The 15647-nt window shown below is 48.9% G+C and overlaps 2 protein-coding genes across 2 annotated transcripts in view; both read left to right on the top strand.

The window, feature by feature from the left end:
- The first annotated feature begins 153 nt into the window (after positions 1-153).
- LOC110561312 (WAS/WASL-interacting protein family member 1) lies at positions 154-2020 on the top strand. Its single transcript, XM_021657679.1, has 2 exons — positions 154-324; positions 470-2020. Exons 1-2 carry the CDS (start codon positions 154-156, stop codon positions 2018-2020), a joined length of 1722 nt encoding a protein of 573 aa, XP_021513354.1.
- The window catches only part of Arhgap35 (Rho GTPase activating protein 35), a 104023-nt gene continuing 89313 nt past the window's right edge, over positions 938-15647 (top strand). Inside the window, exon 1 of the mRNA XM_021657680.2 lies at positions 938-1352. The gene's annotated coding sequence lies outside the window, so the exon portion shown is untranslated. The remainder of the gene's footprint in view (positions 1353-15647) is intronic.

Raw genomic sequence — 15647 nt, 5'->3', positions numbered from 1 at the left:
TTGGGTCCTAGTCTCCCACTTCATAGATGAAAAGCCTGATAAGCGCAAGGTCAAACCGGAAACACGTGCTTCCTCCATGCATTCCACACACGCGGTTCAGGCGCCGGGAAAGCCTGTCTTTCACAATCCATCCTTCCGGAGGTTCCCAGAGGGATGGGAGGGTTGGAGGTGAGCTCTCTCACGGCCTCGTCTCCCCCGCCGGCACCCAAGGTGCCTTGTGGTCCGCTGTCATCCGCCGATGCTGACCCGGCGGCCACGGCTGCGAAGCAGGGCCCGTCCTCCCTCCGTCCGGGACCGAACGCTGGGCGAGACCGACAGCAACCTGTACCGACGCGCCCGGCCCACAGGTTTTCCTCCAGCACCCGGGGAGCGAGCACGTGCCCCGTGTCCCCGCCCACTCTTCCGGGCCGACCAACTGCGAGGCTCGGATTGGGCTGCGGCGGGCCACGCCTCCTCCCCCGCCCAATAGGCTCCGTCCCCGGGCACGCTCCCTCCTTCGCGGCCCCGCGTCGCCACCCCAACCCCCACCGCCGTTATCCCGAGGCCGCGGCCGCCCCAGGCGAACCCCCCTCCCCCGACCTCTCATTGGCTGGGGAGGTCCCGCGCGAGCGGGCCGGCGCCCCGAGTGCCCGCCCTCGGGAGCCAGGCCGTGCCTCTCGGAGCTGGCTTTCTCCGGGAGCCCGGAGCGCGCGGCGGCGTGCGCGCCCCCCCAGCCCGTCGGCGGCTTCGCCGGCCGCGGCCGCCTGTGCGCACGCGCGCTGAGCCCGCCCCGTGCCCGCCCGGGCCGTCCGCCGCCGTCCTCGCGCTGCGGAGCTGGCGGCGCCGGGGTAGCGGCGTCTTCGCGGGCGCGCACGCGCACTGGCGCCCCGCACGTCCGCGCGGGCCCGGCCCCCCGGGCTACCGTCGTCGCGGCGCGCCCGTTCCCGCCGGGCCGCCACCCGCCGCCCCGACCCCCGCCCCGGCGCCTCCGGCCCCCGCAGAAACGCACGCGCACTGGCGAGAGGGTCCCCGGCGCGCGCACGGCCGCGGCGGCCGCACTGAGGAGGCGCTGCCGCCGCCATTGCGCGGGAGGGAGCGAGCGAGCGAGCGAGGCTGGTCCGCCCTCCCCCTAGTTCCCGCCCCGCCCCGCCCCCCGCCCCGAGGGAGAGCCGCGGCGCGGCGGGAGGAGGAGGCGGAGGAGGCGGAGGAGGGAGCCCGCGAGGGAGGGTCCGCCCGGCCCCCCGCCGCCGCCGCCGCCGCTGCCGCCTCAGCCACCGCAGGAGCGAGTCGCCGGGGAACATGGCGCCGGGCCCGCCGCCGCCGCGGCCGCGATCGCGGAGGCCGGGGCCGCGCTGAGGGCGCCCCCGAGGCTGGTGAGTGCCGCGGAGCTGGCGGAGGAGAATGTGGGGACGGGCGAGGCGCCGGGCGCCGCCCCGCTGCGGGATCCAAGGGTGGGGGGAAAGGCGGGGACCGCGGGGCCCGGAGCCCGCGAACAATGGAGGAGCCGGAGGGGGAGGGGAGGCGGCGCCCCCCCAGCGCCCCGCGGTCCCCGGGTCCCAGCCGCTGCATGCCCGGGCCCGGCCCGCGCGGCCCGCCGTGCTCTTCCCATTCGCCACTGTCCCCGCAGCCCCGCAATCCCGGCGTCTGCCTCCACACACACCCCATCACGACCCAGCGCGCGCGGGGGGGGGTGTCTCGGTGTCTCTCAGCTTCCACTCGAGATACCCGACTCCCAATTCCGAGCCGCCTCCTTTTCCACTTCCTCCCCCTCCCCCAGTCGTACCCTCCGCCGCCTTCTGGAGTGGGCTCTGCTCCCGGGACGGCCGCCGCATCCCTTCTGGCGCCCACTTCGGACATCCGTGGCCCTTTCTTACCTTACCTGTTTTCTGAGAGCATCACTTTGGCCGGGGAGGTCTCCACCTCCTTCTCTGGCCTATCTGCTGTTGTTATTCCTGCCTTCGAGCAGCCTGCGTCCCTAGGAGCTGTCCCTTTAGGACCTGCCGTTCCACCTCCGTGGACCTCCATACTAGACCTCTGTTGATAGAGGCCCTGCTGTCCTCCCAGGTTTTGCTTTAGACATGATTCCTTCTCCCGCCTGGGCCCAGTTGCCCCCAATTTCTGCCCCGGTGGAAACACTGAACCTGCTACACCTCCTTGATGCCCTAGGCTTCTCCAGCCGTTCTCAGATTTAGATGCTCCTTGCTTGCTTCTTTCCTTTCTCAGTGCTTGCTCCCTTTTGCCATTCAGACCCTGTCCTCTTTTCCAGACCCTTCTGCCTGCCAACTCTGCCCCTTGCCTGAGCTCTGGTCTTGCATGCACCCCTGCAGTGCTTGGCTTTTTGCCGCTTCCTTTACCCCCTTTTCTGTCCCTCAGAGTGTCTCATTTCTGATGTTCCCTGTAGCATGCTTCTGCCCTATCCGCAACTCCACTTAGTTGTGCTCTGTGTCTGCCTCTATTCTGAGTTTCCTCCTTCCCACCTTTATTTCAATGCTCCTCTGCTCTGCTCCATTCATTTGCCGACAGCCCCTCCACCCCAGCCCGTCTCCAGTAAGTTACTCTACACCTAGGACTTGCTGCCTGTGTCTCTTCTGCCACTGGTGTCCTTCTGTACCTCAGGTGGCTCTGACAGTGACCTTCCTTCCACACTCTTGTCATTCTGCATTTTCTAGGCTTACCTTTTTTTTTTTTTTTTAAATGGCTTTTTCCTTCATTATCTTCATTTGCTGCCTCCTCACCACAGGTCCCATTTGGAGCTGTCCGTTTTTTCTGCATAATTTTGATTTGTTTTTTTATCTTAACTATTGCTGTCCTTGTCAGAGTGATCTGCTTATGTCCTGCCTTTGGTCTCTGTGACTTCTAAGCCCTCCTCCCACCCACCCCCCTCAGCCTTTCACTCGACTTTTTCTTCATTCACTCTCCCTATTTTGCTTTGCTCCTTATTTTCTTTTAAGCTTTTTCCTTAGTTTTAACCTGAAGCTACCATTCCTTTCTTCTCATTCCTGTCTCCCCTTTCTTGGAGCTTCCAGATTTCTTGGCTAGATGCTCGCTTTCTTTTGATACCCTTCTCCCAGGTCCTTTCCTCTTTGGCTTCTCGCCTTCCTCCCTCATAGCTTTCTGCCTTTTTCCTCACATCTTGTCAGGTTCCCTTTCTAATACTTAACTCACTTCATACCTGCTTTTCAGGGCTCCCCACGCACTGCCAACAGGTTCTCCACTGAGGACATGCCTTTTAGGTCTGTCTTATGTATCTCTCAGCATCTGCCAGGGTACCTTGGGCTGAGGCTCTTTAGGCGCTGGTCCAGGCTGCAGATTCTCAGGAGCCCTGCATGTTGTGAATTGTATCCTCAAAGTTCTCCTGACTTGGCTACAGAGGTAGGGATGAGCGGCTGCAGCTCCTTGCAGTCTGGGAGTATCTCCCATTTCTCTGATTTGTACCCAGGTTAGTGATGGTGGATAGGATTTACTTATTGCTCTATTTCCTCTGTGTTCTCTTTGCTCCCTGTCTGGGCCTCACAGCTTTGTGTCCTTGGGAAAGGGGACTGCAGCTGCTCATGGCTCTTTTCTTTTCACTTCCCTCCTTGCCTCTCCGAGCAGTTGTAGACTGTTGTACTCTACAGTGTTCTACCTCCACACCAGTATACACACACACACGGGGAACATTCAGAAGTATGCTTTTTTGTCTTGTCTTTTTTGTTGTTTTGTTCTTTTTTTTTTTTTTTTTTTTTTTTTTTTTTTAGCTAAAAAGTCATCTTCTTACTTTACTCCAGGCCAGGGAAATGCCAGTTCTGCAGGTCCCAGGGTTGTGGCCACACTAGGTGTTTACTGCTCTGGCCTTCAGAAACAGTAGTCTTGCCTTCTCTCCTGGCCTTTGGTCAATACTGTGACCTTGGGGGTGGGGCTAGACCCAGTGGGCTTCTTTCTTTTTCACCTCTGCCCCCTGGAACACTCCAGCTTCCTGGTCTTCAAAATGGTGAGGGCCTGGATTTGGAAACTACTTTGTGGTTGTTGAAAGAGAGAGTGCCAAGTGTCACCCAGATTTCTGCCCTCTGGTATTGCTGGCACTCCCAGTCACAGGAGCCTAGTGCCTCTGGGCACATCTATGCTAGGTTACTGGGCTCCTGGGTGTGCAGGGACCAGTGGGTGAGTTCTCATCACAGATGTTAGGAAGGACCTGCTTAGGGAGTTGGAGAGGGCTGCCAAGAACTGGCTGATTTGGGGTCGTTGTTTGTGAACTGTGCCTTTCCTACTTCTAACCCTGTGTTCCTCAAGCTTCACAATGATTTTGTGGTGGGGTTCAGGAAATTCATTCAGAAGTAGAGGTAGCCATCTGACCGTATTCTTCTTTAACTTGTGAGGGAGGGCCTTTAGTGTGTTGTTGGTTTATTTACTTTATTTCTCAAGTAAATCTAAATCAAAAGCCTCTTTTTTTTTTTTTCCTCCCTGTGGCCTAGGGCAATTTCATATTAAGACACCTATCCAGCTGTGGAGGCACATTTACTGGAAAGACTTTCTTAACTGAGCTATGATCAGACTTTATTTCAGCACCTGCTTAGAAATCGTTCTGTGTGAACACATTTGAAAGGAAAAAACCCTTCACTGTCATCTACAGAATTAGACCATTGACTCATCCAGTGTGAGGGCATTTGAGTAGGAGAACATGGAGGGAACGCACAGTAGATCTGTGTGCCTCCCCCCGCTTTAGGGCTGGAGGTTTTCTGGCTTTGGGTCTTGTTTCATTTTCTTCTCAGTTCTGTACTGTAGTTGAAAGTGGGCGTTAAGAACGTTGCTAGGCTTGTTCTGTCACTGACCTACAGGACTTTAAACTCTGACGAGGAGAATGGGGATTTTGATGCTGTGTTACTTTGGTTTGTTTCTAGTGGTGCTTCTTTGGCCTCATGTCAGAATCTCCAGAATTTATTTTAAAGTTTGTGTTCTCCGTTTCAGTTGTCTTGTTTTTCGTTCTTAGTGTGGAGGTGACAGCTACTTACGAACAGGAACAACTGTGTTGTAGCACCCTTACAATGTGTGTGTCTGGAGTTTTCCTAAGACTGGCAGCCTGAAAAGTTGTGCGTGCTTACAGCTGGAGTTCACATAATAGAAACAGAGGAGACAGACAGAACAAAGAGCTGGTTTTCCTTCTAAGCTGGGAACTAATGTTCCAGGACTGTCAGATTTCTCTGGTGATGGTGGCTCCGGTCCCAGAATTGACATTTGCTTTCGTGGTGGAGTTGGGTGCTACAGAAATGTGGGTGGTAGCCTTGACTTTGTGGAAGGGTTCCTGCACCAGTTGGGGCACGGTGTGGAGGAAGAGATGGCAGCAGGTGACTTTTTTTTTCAATGTTCCAGCATGTTTAAGGGTTCTTACGCTGACTAGATTTTTAGAACTAGCCTGATAAGAATTCTTGTCCTTTCTTAGTCCCTCCCTCTCTCTTTAAAACTAACCTTTCTTTGTGCTCATGTCTCTTCTCCCTTGCCTATCCGCTCCTTTTTATGATTGGCCTGATGATGCCTCAGGACATATAACAAGTCGGAAACTACCGTTCCTCTTCGTACCAGACAGATTGGTGCAGGTGTCTGGCCCAAATAGGACTTGTGGAGAAGGGCAGGCTGCGCAGAGTGGAGAGCCACAGCCTCAGGGGTGTGTGGTCAGTCTTCCAGAGGGCAGGGCAGGTTGTTGCAGCTGGCGGTCTGGTCTAGATTGCTTTTCCATCCCTGGCCGAATACGGTCTCCTAAAAGCTGTTAGACTTCTTGCAGGCCGTTCTTGTGATCTCCTAGGACTGTTGTTATGTGCCACCTAGCAGACTAAACAGTGTCTCTTGTTGAGTTATTTTTATTTTTATTTTTATTTTTTTGAGATAGGATCTCACAAGGCCCAGGCAGGTCTTTATCTGGATATGTACCTGAGGTTAGCTTTCAACTCATCCTTCTGCTTCTGTCTCTAAAAGTCTGGGATTGCAGGTATGCACTGCCTCATGGTATAGTTTATTCAATTGTGTGGCATTTGATTAATCATTTATTTACTTAAATTTTCTTTTTTTTCCCCCACAAACATCAACATTATTTGCCTGTAGAGGGAAGGTGACTGGTAGAAATGCCACCTTGGGCCTTGGAGTTTGCTGGAACCTAGTTGGAAAATGAGTAGCTCATTTGCAGGTGGGGAAATGGAAGGCTTGCCTAGAGTCATAGTAGAAGAGGATTGGACACAAGAGCAGGGTGCCTACCTTTTGTCAAGGCCTTTTCTGATTAACTACAATTGAGGACAGCTTGCTTCTCCACTGACCTGGATACCTGTCTGAAGTCCCTCCCTGATGGTAGACTGCATTCAGTAGAACATGCTGTGAGAAGGGCTGGGCTGTGCTGGGACCCCCTCTTGCCCTTGTCATGTCCTGAAGCAGAATTGAGATGGGGCTTTTCCAGGGTTTGGAGGACACTGAACAGACTTACCCTTACTTTTTTCAGTAGGAAATACACACTGCCACTTTCTCAGCCATTCACATGGAAATTAGTTTATAAGGTTGAGGGGGGCCCTCTCCAGATTTTATTAGCTGCATAACTCAGCTTACAATTCTTTTATGAAATGGTAGGGAATTTCTCAAGCTGAGTCATTGTTGACCTAGGTTCTCAAATAGCAATGGTCTGAATAGTGCTTGAATTGCTGGTATTAAGAAATGCAAACAAATCATTCATGTTCATCTTCCCAAAAGCTTGTTTCTGTCTAACTTTTGATACAATACTTTATCAGAGTTTATCTGTAGAGAATTCTTGAAAATAAATGAGCACCCATCACTCTGACTTCTGTTTGTGGCCATCTGACGCTGAGGACCACCCCTGAGTGTAGTGGAGAGCTGGTGCCTTCAGCCATGAAGCATCACCACAGGAATGTAGTACTTGGTTTTGCTGGAATTAGCCAGCTTGCCTACTGTCACTTAGGACAGCGGTGCTGCTGTGCTGTGGACCCTGCAGCAGTTGTGACTTGTGCATGTGCTGTAGCGTCCTCATTAACCTTTGTTTTCCTCGGGCCTCTTCCACTGTCACTGTAGGGAGTTGGTCATCGAAATTGAGCCACTGAGAGAAAACAAACAAACAAAACACAAAGTGGCACACACCAGTAATCCCAGTGCATAAAAGATGGAAGGAGGAGGAGATGATATTTAGGGCAGTCCTCAACTACTCAGTGAATTCAAGGCCAGCCTGGGCTACATGGGATCCTGTCTCAAAAACACCCAAGAAAACAAACAAACTAGAAAAATTGTTGAGGAAACTCCCATCTCGACCTTTTGACTTACAAGCTATGTGACTTGGGAAGATTGTTTTTCCTTCTTGCAGAATGAAAGGATTGTAAAAGATGGCTGCTATTCTGCCTTACTGTCTAGCCAGCATGATACAGAATTTGGGCATTTTATTTTTCTTCTAGATTCAGATCCAGGTATCACAAAGTTAGGTAAAATGAAGTTATTCTGACAAAAAGAAACTACAAATGTTTGTCCATTGACTGCTTTAACTTCGTATTTTTTTGGGAGACAAAAAGATATTTCAGTACCTCTTGAGCGAGTCTCCTCGGTGTGGGGAGGAACCCAGGAACACCTGCTGCTGGGCTTGTACTCTGCCCCAGCCAAGGTTTTCTTCTGTTGAGAATAGTGTTGAGGCAACTGGAAATGTAGAGATAGAACACTGTCACGATTTGTGTAGCTCAGTGGTAGTCTTTTGTCTAGCATGTGTCATGTTCCATGTCTAGCATTGCAGTCAGGTGATATGAAACACTAAAACGTACATAAATGCAGATGTGTAGATAGGAAAAGTGCTCCTTAGCTTTGTTTCATTTGCTGACTGTAAATATCATATTTGTTCATTTATTCATGTTTGTGTGTGTGTGTCTGTGCTTCCGCGCGCGCATGCGCATGTTATAGTATGTTCATGGAGGTCAGAGGACAATACATGAGCGACAGTTCTCTGCTTCCACCATGTGGCACCTGGGATTGAGCTCAGTCAAACTGAGGTGGTCAGATTTGGCAGCAGGTACCTGCGTCCACTGGGCCGTCTTGCTGGCCCAGCTCACTATAATTATTTAGTAACTGAATTGGAAAACAGCACTGGGGTGAGAGTATGTTAGACAGCTGTAGCTAATGCAGAGCCTTCCCATGTACGGAAGACTTAAGAATACATTCTTCCGGAGGACCTGGGTTCTATGGCCAGTACTCACAGGTGACACATAACCTTCTGTTACTCGACAGTGCCTTGTGGCCATGCAGGCAAAACTCCTGGACACATAAAAGGAAAATTAAGACAAAAAAGTACAACTTCAATTGCATTGAACCTTTCCATCTGCATTTAAATGAAAGGGAAAAGTCATGGTTTTATGTTTTGGAGCCTGTGTTAGGCATTAGACAAAAGAAAATGATCACTGTTAATTGCCGCAGGTAATTAAAAAGGGCTCTTGTTCAGTAACAAATTGATTGTGTACAAATGAAATTTAGCACTGCATTAACACAAGATTATTGGAGTTTTGTAATCGTGCCTTTAGGAGAATGGCTCAGGGAGAGGACCACCTAGGGTGGGGGTGGGAGAGTGCCCCGGCCACTTCCTCTATTCTCAGAAATGCCTATCGTGGTAGCTCTTGGTGCTCACCTTCATTGTGGTTTGAAATCCTGTCTTGTTATTGTTGCTGAACTCGTAATAAATGGCTCCCTCTGATTGGCCAGTTGAATCCTGAAAAATGGAAAAGGGAAGAAGGTTTCTGACTATAGGAGTGAGCCCCAGCTGTTGGCATGTGCCCAGCATTAAGCCACAAAGAGTGAAAAATGGCAGTGGTAGCTTTTGGGATTGTGGTATTTTTATAAGGAATGTGCACAGATCTTTGTAAGTTAATTTTATCATTATTATTACTGAGTTTTTTGGGTGGTGGGTTTGAGAATTCCTTTATGTTTGTCCTTCACAGCCTGATGCCTGTGGAAGACAGTGCTGTTAGATTCCCAGAACCGGAGGGCTAGGGGAGTAAGATCCTCTAATGTTGGTACTGGAGACTGAACCAGGGCCTCTGCAAGAAGAGCTGAACTTAGCTCCTTATCTTAACTACTGATCTATCTCTCTAGCCCCAACAAATGGTCTGTGTGTGTCTATAAATACACAGGTACATACATACATATCTACATTTTTAGTACATACATACATATCTACATTTTTAAGTCGAGGGTCACTGTAGCCCTGGCTAGCTTGAAACATACTTTTGTAGATTTCGGTGGCTTTGAGCACAGACACCGTCTACCTTGATCTCCTGAACGCTGGGATTTAAAGGAATGTGTCACCATGCCCAGGGACTTAGGCACAATTTTAAGAGTTATACAATCACAGATGGATACATAGTTACCTGATAGTTACCTGTTTCATTAATTTTTTTTTTTTTTTTTGAGACAGATTCTCTGTGTAGCCCTAGCTGTCCTAGAACTCACTCTGTAGACCAGGCTGACCTTGAACTCCATCTACCTGTCTCCCCAGTCCTGAGATTAAAGGTCTGCATCACCACTGCCCTGATAATTAAATAATTTTGAGGCAAGGATCTTGTCTGTAGTTCAGGCTACCCTCTACCTCAGTGCCCTAAATCCTGGGATTACAAGTCTGCACCACCACCCTGGGTTATCAGTGTAGGCTAAGAAGCAGAGATGCAGGCATGTGAACATGTGATCTATAGTGATGTTTATAAATGTAAAAGAAGAAAATCTAAGTGCTCTAACCTTAGGGGAGTTATTACTTATGGAAAAGTGATGTCATTTTAAAAGTATGTTTTTCAAGAGTACTTGACACGGGAAAGTGCACACAAAATGAAGTGTGGGGAGAAAGCGGGCTGTAGCAGTGTACACAGGTGACTCTAGTTATTGTTGCTGAACTCTTAAGAAATGTCTTAAGAAATGTATGGAAAATGGAAGAGGATATGCTGAAGTGCTGTTTGAGCTATCTTTGTTGTAGGTGAACCACTGTTTTTCCTGAGGTTTTTTGTTTTTGTTTTTTAATTTTTTTAAAAGATTTATTTATTTATTTATTTATTTTTTAAGATTTTTTTTAATTTATATTACATATATGAGTGCTCTGTCTGCATGTACACCTGCGGGCCAGAAGAGGGCACCAGCTCTCATTATAGATGGTTGTGAGCCACCATGTGGGTGCTGGGAATTGAACTCAGGACCTCTGGAAGAGCGGCCAGTGCTCTTAGGCCCTGAGCCATCGTCCCAGCCCCGATTTATTTATTTTTATGTGCATTGTTGTTTTGCCTTCATTTATGTCTGTGTGAGAATGCCAGGTCCCAGAAACTGGAGTTACAGACAGGTGTGAGCTGCCGTGTGGGTGCTGGGAGTTGAACCTGGGTCCTCTGGGAGATCATCTAGGGCTCTTACTTCCTGAGCCATCTCTCCAGCCCCTTTCCCGAGTTTTACATGCTGTGTGACCGCTGTTTTTCCTGAGTTGTACATGCTGTGTGTGTGTGTTTTAAAGATTTATTTATTTTATGTATTTGAGTGTTTTACCTTCATATGTCTGTGCATCACATGCATTGGATCCCTTGGAACTGGACTTCACACATGGTTGTGAGCCAGCCAACATGTTGGTGCTGGGAACTGAACCTGGATATGAACAAGATCAGCAGTTCTCCTAACCACGAAGCTATCTCACCTGCCTTGTGTTTATTTTAAAGACCAGGGTCTCACTTAACCCTGTCTAGCCTGGGACTTGCTGACCTCAAACGCAAAGAGATCTGCTTGCCTGCCCCTACATCTGTTATGCTGGGATTACAGGTGTGCATCACCGTGTCCAGCTGATTTTAATGTGTTTTAAGTGTATTATAAGTGTTTTGTCTGTGTATTATCTGTGTGCCTCATGCCTGCCTGGGATCCTCAGAGGCCAGCAGACGGCATTAAAGCCCTAGGAACTGGAGTTAAGGATGTTTATAAGCTGCTGTGTGGGTGCTAGGAATTGAGACTGTGCCTTCTGTAAGAGCAGCCAGTGCTCTTAGCTACTGAGTCATCACTCCAGCCCCCTTTACTATATTTTTAAAAACTTACTTTCACATTGACAGGTTGGGGGGTTGCTGTGCCTGCATGCCACTATATTCGTATGGAGGTCAGTGCACGGCTTTATGGAATGCTTTTTTTTGGGGGGAGGAGGGTAGGGAATTGCAGGTTGAGACAGGGTCTCTTTGTAGCCCTGGCTGTCTTGGAACTCACTTTGTAGACCAGGCTAGCCTTGAACTCAGAGATATGCCTGCTTCTGCCTCCCAGTGCTGGTTTAACACTATTCTTGATTTTAGAAAAGTTAACCAAGTTGGCCATACTGTATATTTTTCTATATAAACATGAAAGAAAATTATGCTGGAAAAAAAAGAAAAAAGGAACGAAGCGATCTTTTGGACTATAGTCCCTCCAGGGCAGTCACTGTTTCTCATAGAGTAATTGAATTAATTATTAACAACATCACTGCTTACTTTGTACTGCCACTGTCAAGTGCTTCTTCCTTTCCTCACGGTCATCGTCCCAAGTGGGGAGCTGAGGCACATGAGCGAGGGGTAGCCTAAGGCTACCTGGCCAGTCATCCTGTGTGGAAAGTTGCTGTGGTCTGTCTTCCCCTTTCTGGAGTGCTCCACACAGAGTGATCTCCCCAGAGATGAAGAGAGCCCCGGTCAATTTGATGGCTGGCCGTTGGAGCATGGTTCTGCTCCGTAATCCCTCATACCCCGTGTGTTCTTGGTTCAAGGAGAGTCGGTCTACATCAGGAATAGCCATGAAGTTAGTTACGTCTTTTTCACATTTTGGGGGCCTTTGGAGGTGGTAGTTGCAGTGAGGAGACCAGGGTCTCACTAGATTGCTCAGGCTTACTTGAACTGGAGATTCTCCTGCCTCAGCCTCCCAAAGTGTTGGGATTACAGAAATGTGTCAACCAACACACCTGACCTATGTTTTCTCTTTTGTGGTCCAAAAATGTTTTTAAAGAGTTAAATAATTTAACTAAATAACAGCCCAGGAAGAGGGAGTATAAGGATCTAGAGGGCAGAGCCATCCTCAGCAAGTCAGGAAGTACAGGCCTCAAGTGGAGATCTTGTCTCAAAAAAAAAATTTTTTTTTTACATAGTTTACCTACTATCTAATCTGTTTAATCCCATCTATTCAAATAATTTACATGGCTAGGAGATGCTAAACTGAAGAGAGCAGATTGGTTGTTAGTGGTCATGGGTAGGAGAACAGAAGTTTTATTTGTTCTTTTACCCCTTCAGCCAGTGTTTGGGTGATGAGAAGTTAAGGGTGCCAGTTACACAAAGCGAGCGTCCTTCTCTCCGGGTATGTGGGCCACTTAGGAACAAAGGCAGCTCTTCCCTTTCAGGTAACACAAGGAGCACAGTGTTTCTGTACCACAGAGTGCAGATTTTAGCAGGCCAGTGGCCTGATTCTTTCTTCCAGATCTTATCTTGGAGAATTAAGTGTGACTAAACATTTCAATGCAAGAATGCATTGACTGGGTCTAAGACAGATTTCATCTGAGGGAAAAAGTGTTTAGGAAACGGGTCCAGGTTCATGTTTCTCTGGAATAGGAACGATTTGGGCCAGTGTGTAGCAGCTGAGTGGTAAAGCACTTGGCTGCGCACAGATCTGACTCCATCTCCAGCACCACAGGGGAGAAAGAATAATTTGAAAATTACGTTTACCTCACTGTCTTTGGTTGAAGCTGTTTAGCAGAACACCTATTGCATGGCAGTGCGTTTTTACTGGCCACTAGTATTTGCTCACTAGGGGCTGGTTCTTGATCTGCTGGTCAGTTGCCAAGCTAAGTACTGTATGACTAGGAAAGAGCAAGTTGGGGGGGGGTGGAGGCATACCTGTAATCTCAGCACTCAGGAGCTTAAAGGACTTGAGGTGAGGTTAGCCTGGGTTACAAAGCGAGTTTCTCTTTTAAATAAAAAATCGAGGGTGGGTATGGGGTTGTATCTTTTTACTCCCAGCACCCGTAGGTGGACCTCTAGGAAATAAGACCCTATTTCAAAAAATGAAATAAGCAAAACAAGTAAGAAAAGACTTTGGGCAGCTCCGGAATTTTTTTCTCTTCTTCTTTTTTGGTGGTTGTTACTCTTGTTTTGGCCCCGAGACCAGGAAAACCCAGGGCTTCAAGGCTCATGCCTTCACCTTTGTTGCATTATTTATTTATAGAGCAGGTCTTGACAGGTAATCTGAGTTTAATGTTTGTTGAGTAAAAAAATGTGAGTGCTGGCCGTGATGATGTCCATCTGTAATCTCAACACATGGCAGGTGGAGGCAGGAGGATTAGAATTCAAGGCCAGCCTTGGCTGCATGAGGGCCTGTCTCCAAAAAGGTACGGGAGCAGTCTGGGAATTTAGCTCACTTAATAGTGTTTGTCTAACATACACAAATCCTTAGGTTCCCCTGCATAAGAATCAGGCATTTGAGTTTGAGGCTAGCCTGGGCTACAAGAAACCCTGTCTCACCTTCCAAAAGGTAAGGTTTTGAGGAGCCTGCAGAGAGTGCTTTGAGTGCTTTGTTCCTTGTTGGGATTCTAGACTGTCGGGGGAGGGGCCTCTTGTCTGCTGTTTCTCATTTGCTTCTTACCAACCTTGTGGGGTTGATGATTTATTTTTATTGTGAGTTGTCTATAAAATGGGCTCAGTGCTGACTGTGCCTGCTTAGTCAGTTAGCACCGGACTAAGTGTACAGTGGTGAGAACTCTGTAAGGTTGGGGAACCCTGGAGCTGGTGGAGAGGACAGACTGTAGGAGTGTCCAGGTAAGCAGTAGGTGGCCCCAGGCTGGACCTGCTGCCGAAGCTGCTGGCTTGTTATCTCCGTCCTTGACAGCTATCTCTACAACCCAACTGCTGGTAGCTGCCCCAGGGCACACTGACTTTTGGGGTCTTATCAGCAAGTATCTCCTGTTTGGAGATGTTAACTTCAGGTCACAGGCCAGACAGCAGTTGTTAATGTTTGTCAGACCTTCCAGCCCTAGGCCAGGCCTCCGCTCTCTCAGCAGGCTGCAGTCCTTTCCCCCTCACCGAAGGCTGAACTCCCTTAGGCAAGACAGACCGTGACTGCTAACTGGCAGAGCAGGCTGCCACAGTGAGGGTCTACTCTTAGGCCCACAGTGCAAATTCACCTTCTAATGGTGGGTTTGGGAAGCTTGGAAGAGTGAATGCCTGGGTTGAGGTCCACGCTCAGCAAATGCTTTGTAAGTGCTAGGATGCCTGGAGTTGCCTCTTAAGGACCAGCCAAGAGGACGGTGGTGGGAAAATGTACCAAACACAGGTTTCTTAATTTTGCCCAGGAAGGGGCAGGGGAGAGAAAAACATGAGATCTTACCTTTATTTTATTAAAAGGGGGCTCCAGAGTCAGAATAGAAATAGTCTTTCCCAAGAAAGTTGATGGGCTTGCATGGACGTCGAGGTGTATGTTTTAAGTCTCACTTCATGGAGATGGGAAGCTCAGCCACACACTAGCCACAGTAATAAGCTACCAAGTACTTAGCAGACTTAGATTCCTGACAGTGTTCCTCCATTGTCGCCTTAAACAAAATAAATTATCAATATAAATAACTAACAGGTTTATGAGATGTGTAGGCAGCAGATGAAAAGTATTTAGATATAGAAGGTTTGCCTAATAGAAATTATCGTTCCCAAAGAGTAAGTATTGGTTGGCTGTCTTGGGTGAGGTGTGCTGTGCTTCATTGTGGAAGTCGGAGGCATCCTGTGTCCTTTTCTTCTTTTAGTCTCATGACAAGCCATTGGGGTCACAAGGAAACACTTTGATAGTTGCTTTCCCATGGTTAAAATTCCTCAGGGTGTGGGGCTGGAGAGATTGTTCAGTGGTTAAGAGCACTTGCTGCTTTTGCGTTTGTGGGGCCACAAATGATCTTGTAAGTTCCAGAGGTTGTCGCCCTCTTATGGGGTCTGTAGGCACTGCAAGCACATGGTCACATACAACAGAAAACGTCCAAAAGCCAGAAGAGCCCTTAGGGCTTCTATGTGATCTGCAGAACCCTATGTGATCTAGCAGTTTGCCCTGCCCTCCCCAATTTGTAACTCTTCCCAGCTAGATGCCTGTCCTCAGCCAAGGGGCACTACCAGGCCTTGAGAACAGTATTTGTTGTCTGCTAGTTTCTGCTGAGCTGGCTCTTCTTCCTGAAGTATGCTTCTCAGTGCTAGGTGAGTCCCCTGCTGATCCTTCAGTGGCTCAGAGGTCCATGTTCTGAGACCTCAAATGTTTGAGTTTCTTGAGCTCCGTTCACAAATTTTGGTGGTGGTTCAACACGTGTAACTTGTTTTAGTGTAGTGACATGACATGTTCATGGGTTCCATGTCAGTAGTCATAAAGCACCCTGTGCTGTTCTCTTGCCCGGTTCCTAGCTGCCCTGTTGCCCTCCTTGGAGGCATCCATGCTTTCCCGAGGTATAGATGTGTCACCCTCTCCATTTGCAGGAGTAGTGTTGAGCTGTAGTTTGTGTCTGTATCTTTTTTGTTTGAAGTCTTGGGAAATTGTTTCTTATTCAGAGAGGTTTTTTTGTTTGTTTTAGAACTTCCTGGTATTCCTTTAGACAAGTACATTGCTAGCATGCTCCTGGTCAGTAGTGTGAAGAAAACCTGTATGTGTCATTTGCTATCCAGTAGGAGAACTCTGGGGAGGGTAGTCTC

The sequence above is a fragment of the Meriones unguiculatus genome, chromosome 1, assembly GCF_030254825.1.
Source record: "Meriones unguiculatus strain TT.TT164.6M chromosome 1, Bangor_MerUng_6.1, whole genome shotgun sequence".
NCBI classification, from domain to species: Eukaryota; Metazoa; Chordata; class Mammalia; order Rodentia; family Muridae; genus Meriones; species Meriones unguiculatus.
This window is presented reverse-complemented; position numbering and strand designations above follow the sequence as displayed.

Bases quoted from the DNA above. Each gene is read 5' to 3' on its own strand.
- LOC110561312 (XM_021657679.1), top strand. From the start codon at position 154: ATGGGAGGGTTGGAGGTGAGCTCTCTCACGGCCTCGTCTCCCCCGCCG. The intron at 325-469 runs GTACCGACGCGC...CCCGCCCAATAG, and splicing joins GGCGAGACCGACAGCAACCT to GCTCCGTCCCCGGGCACGCT.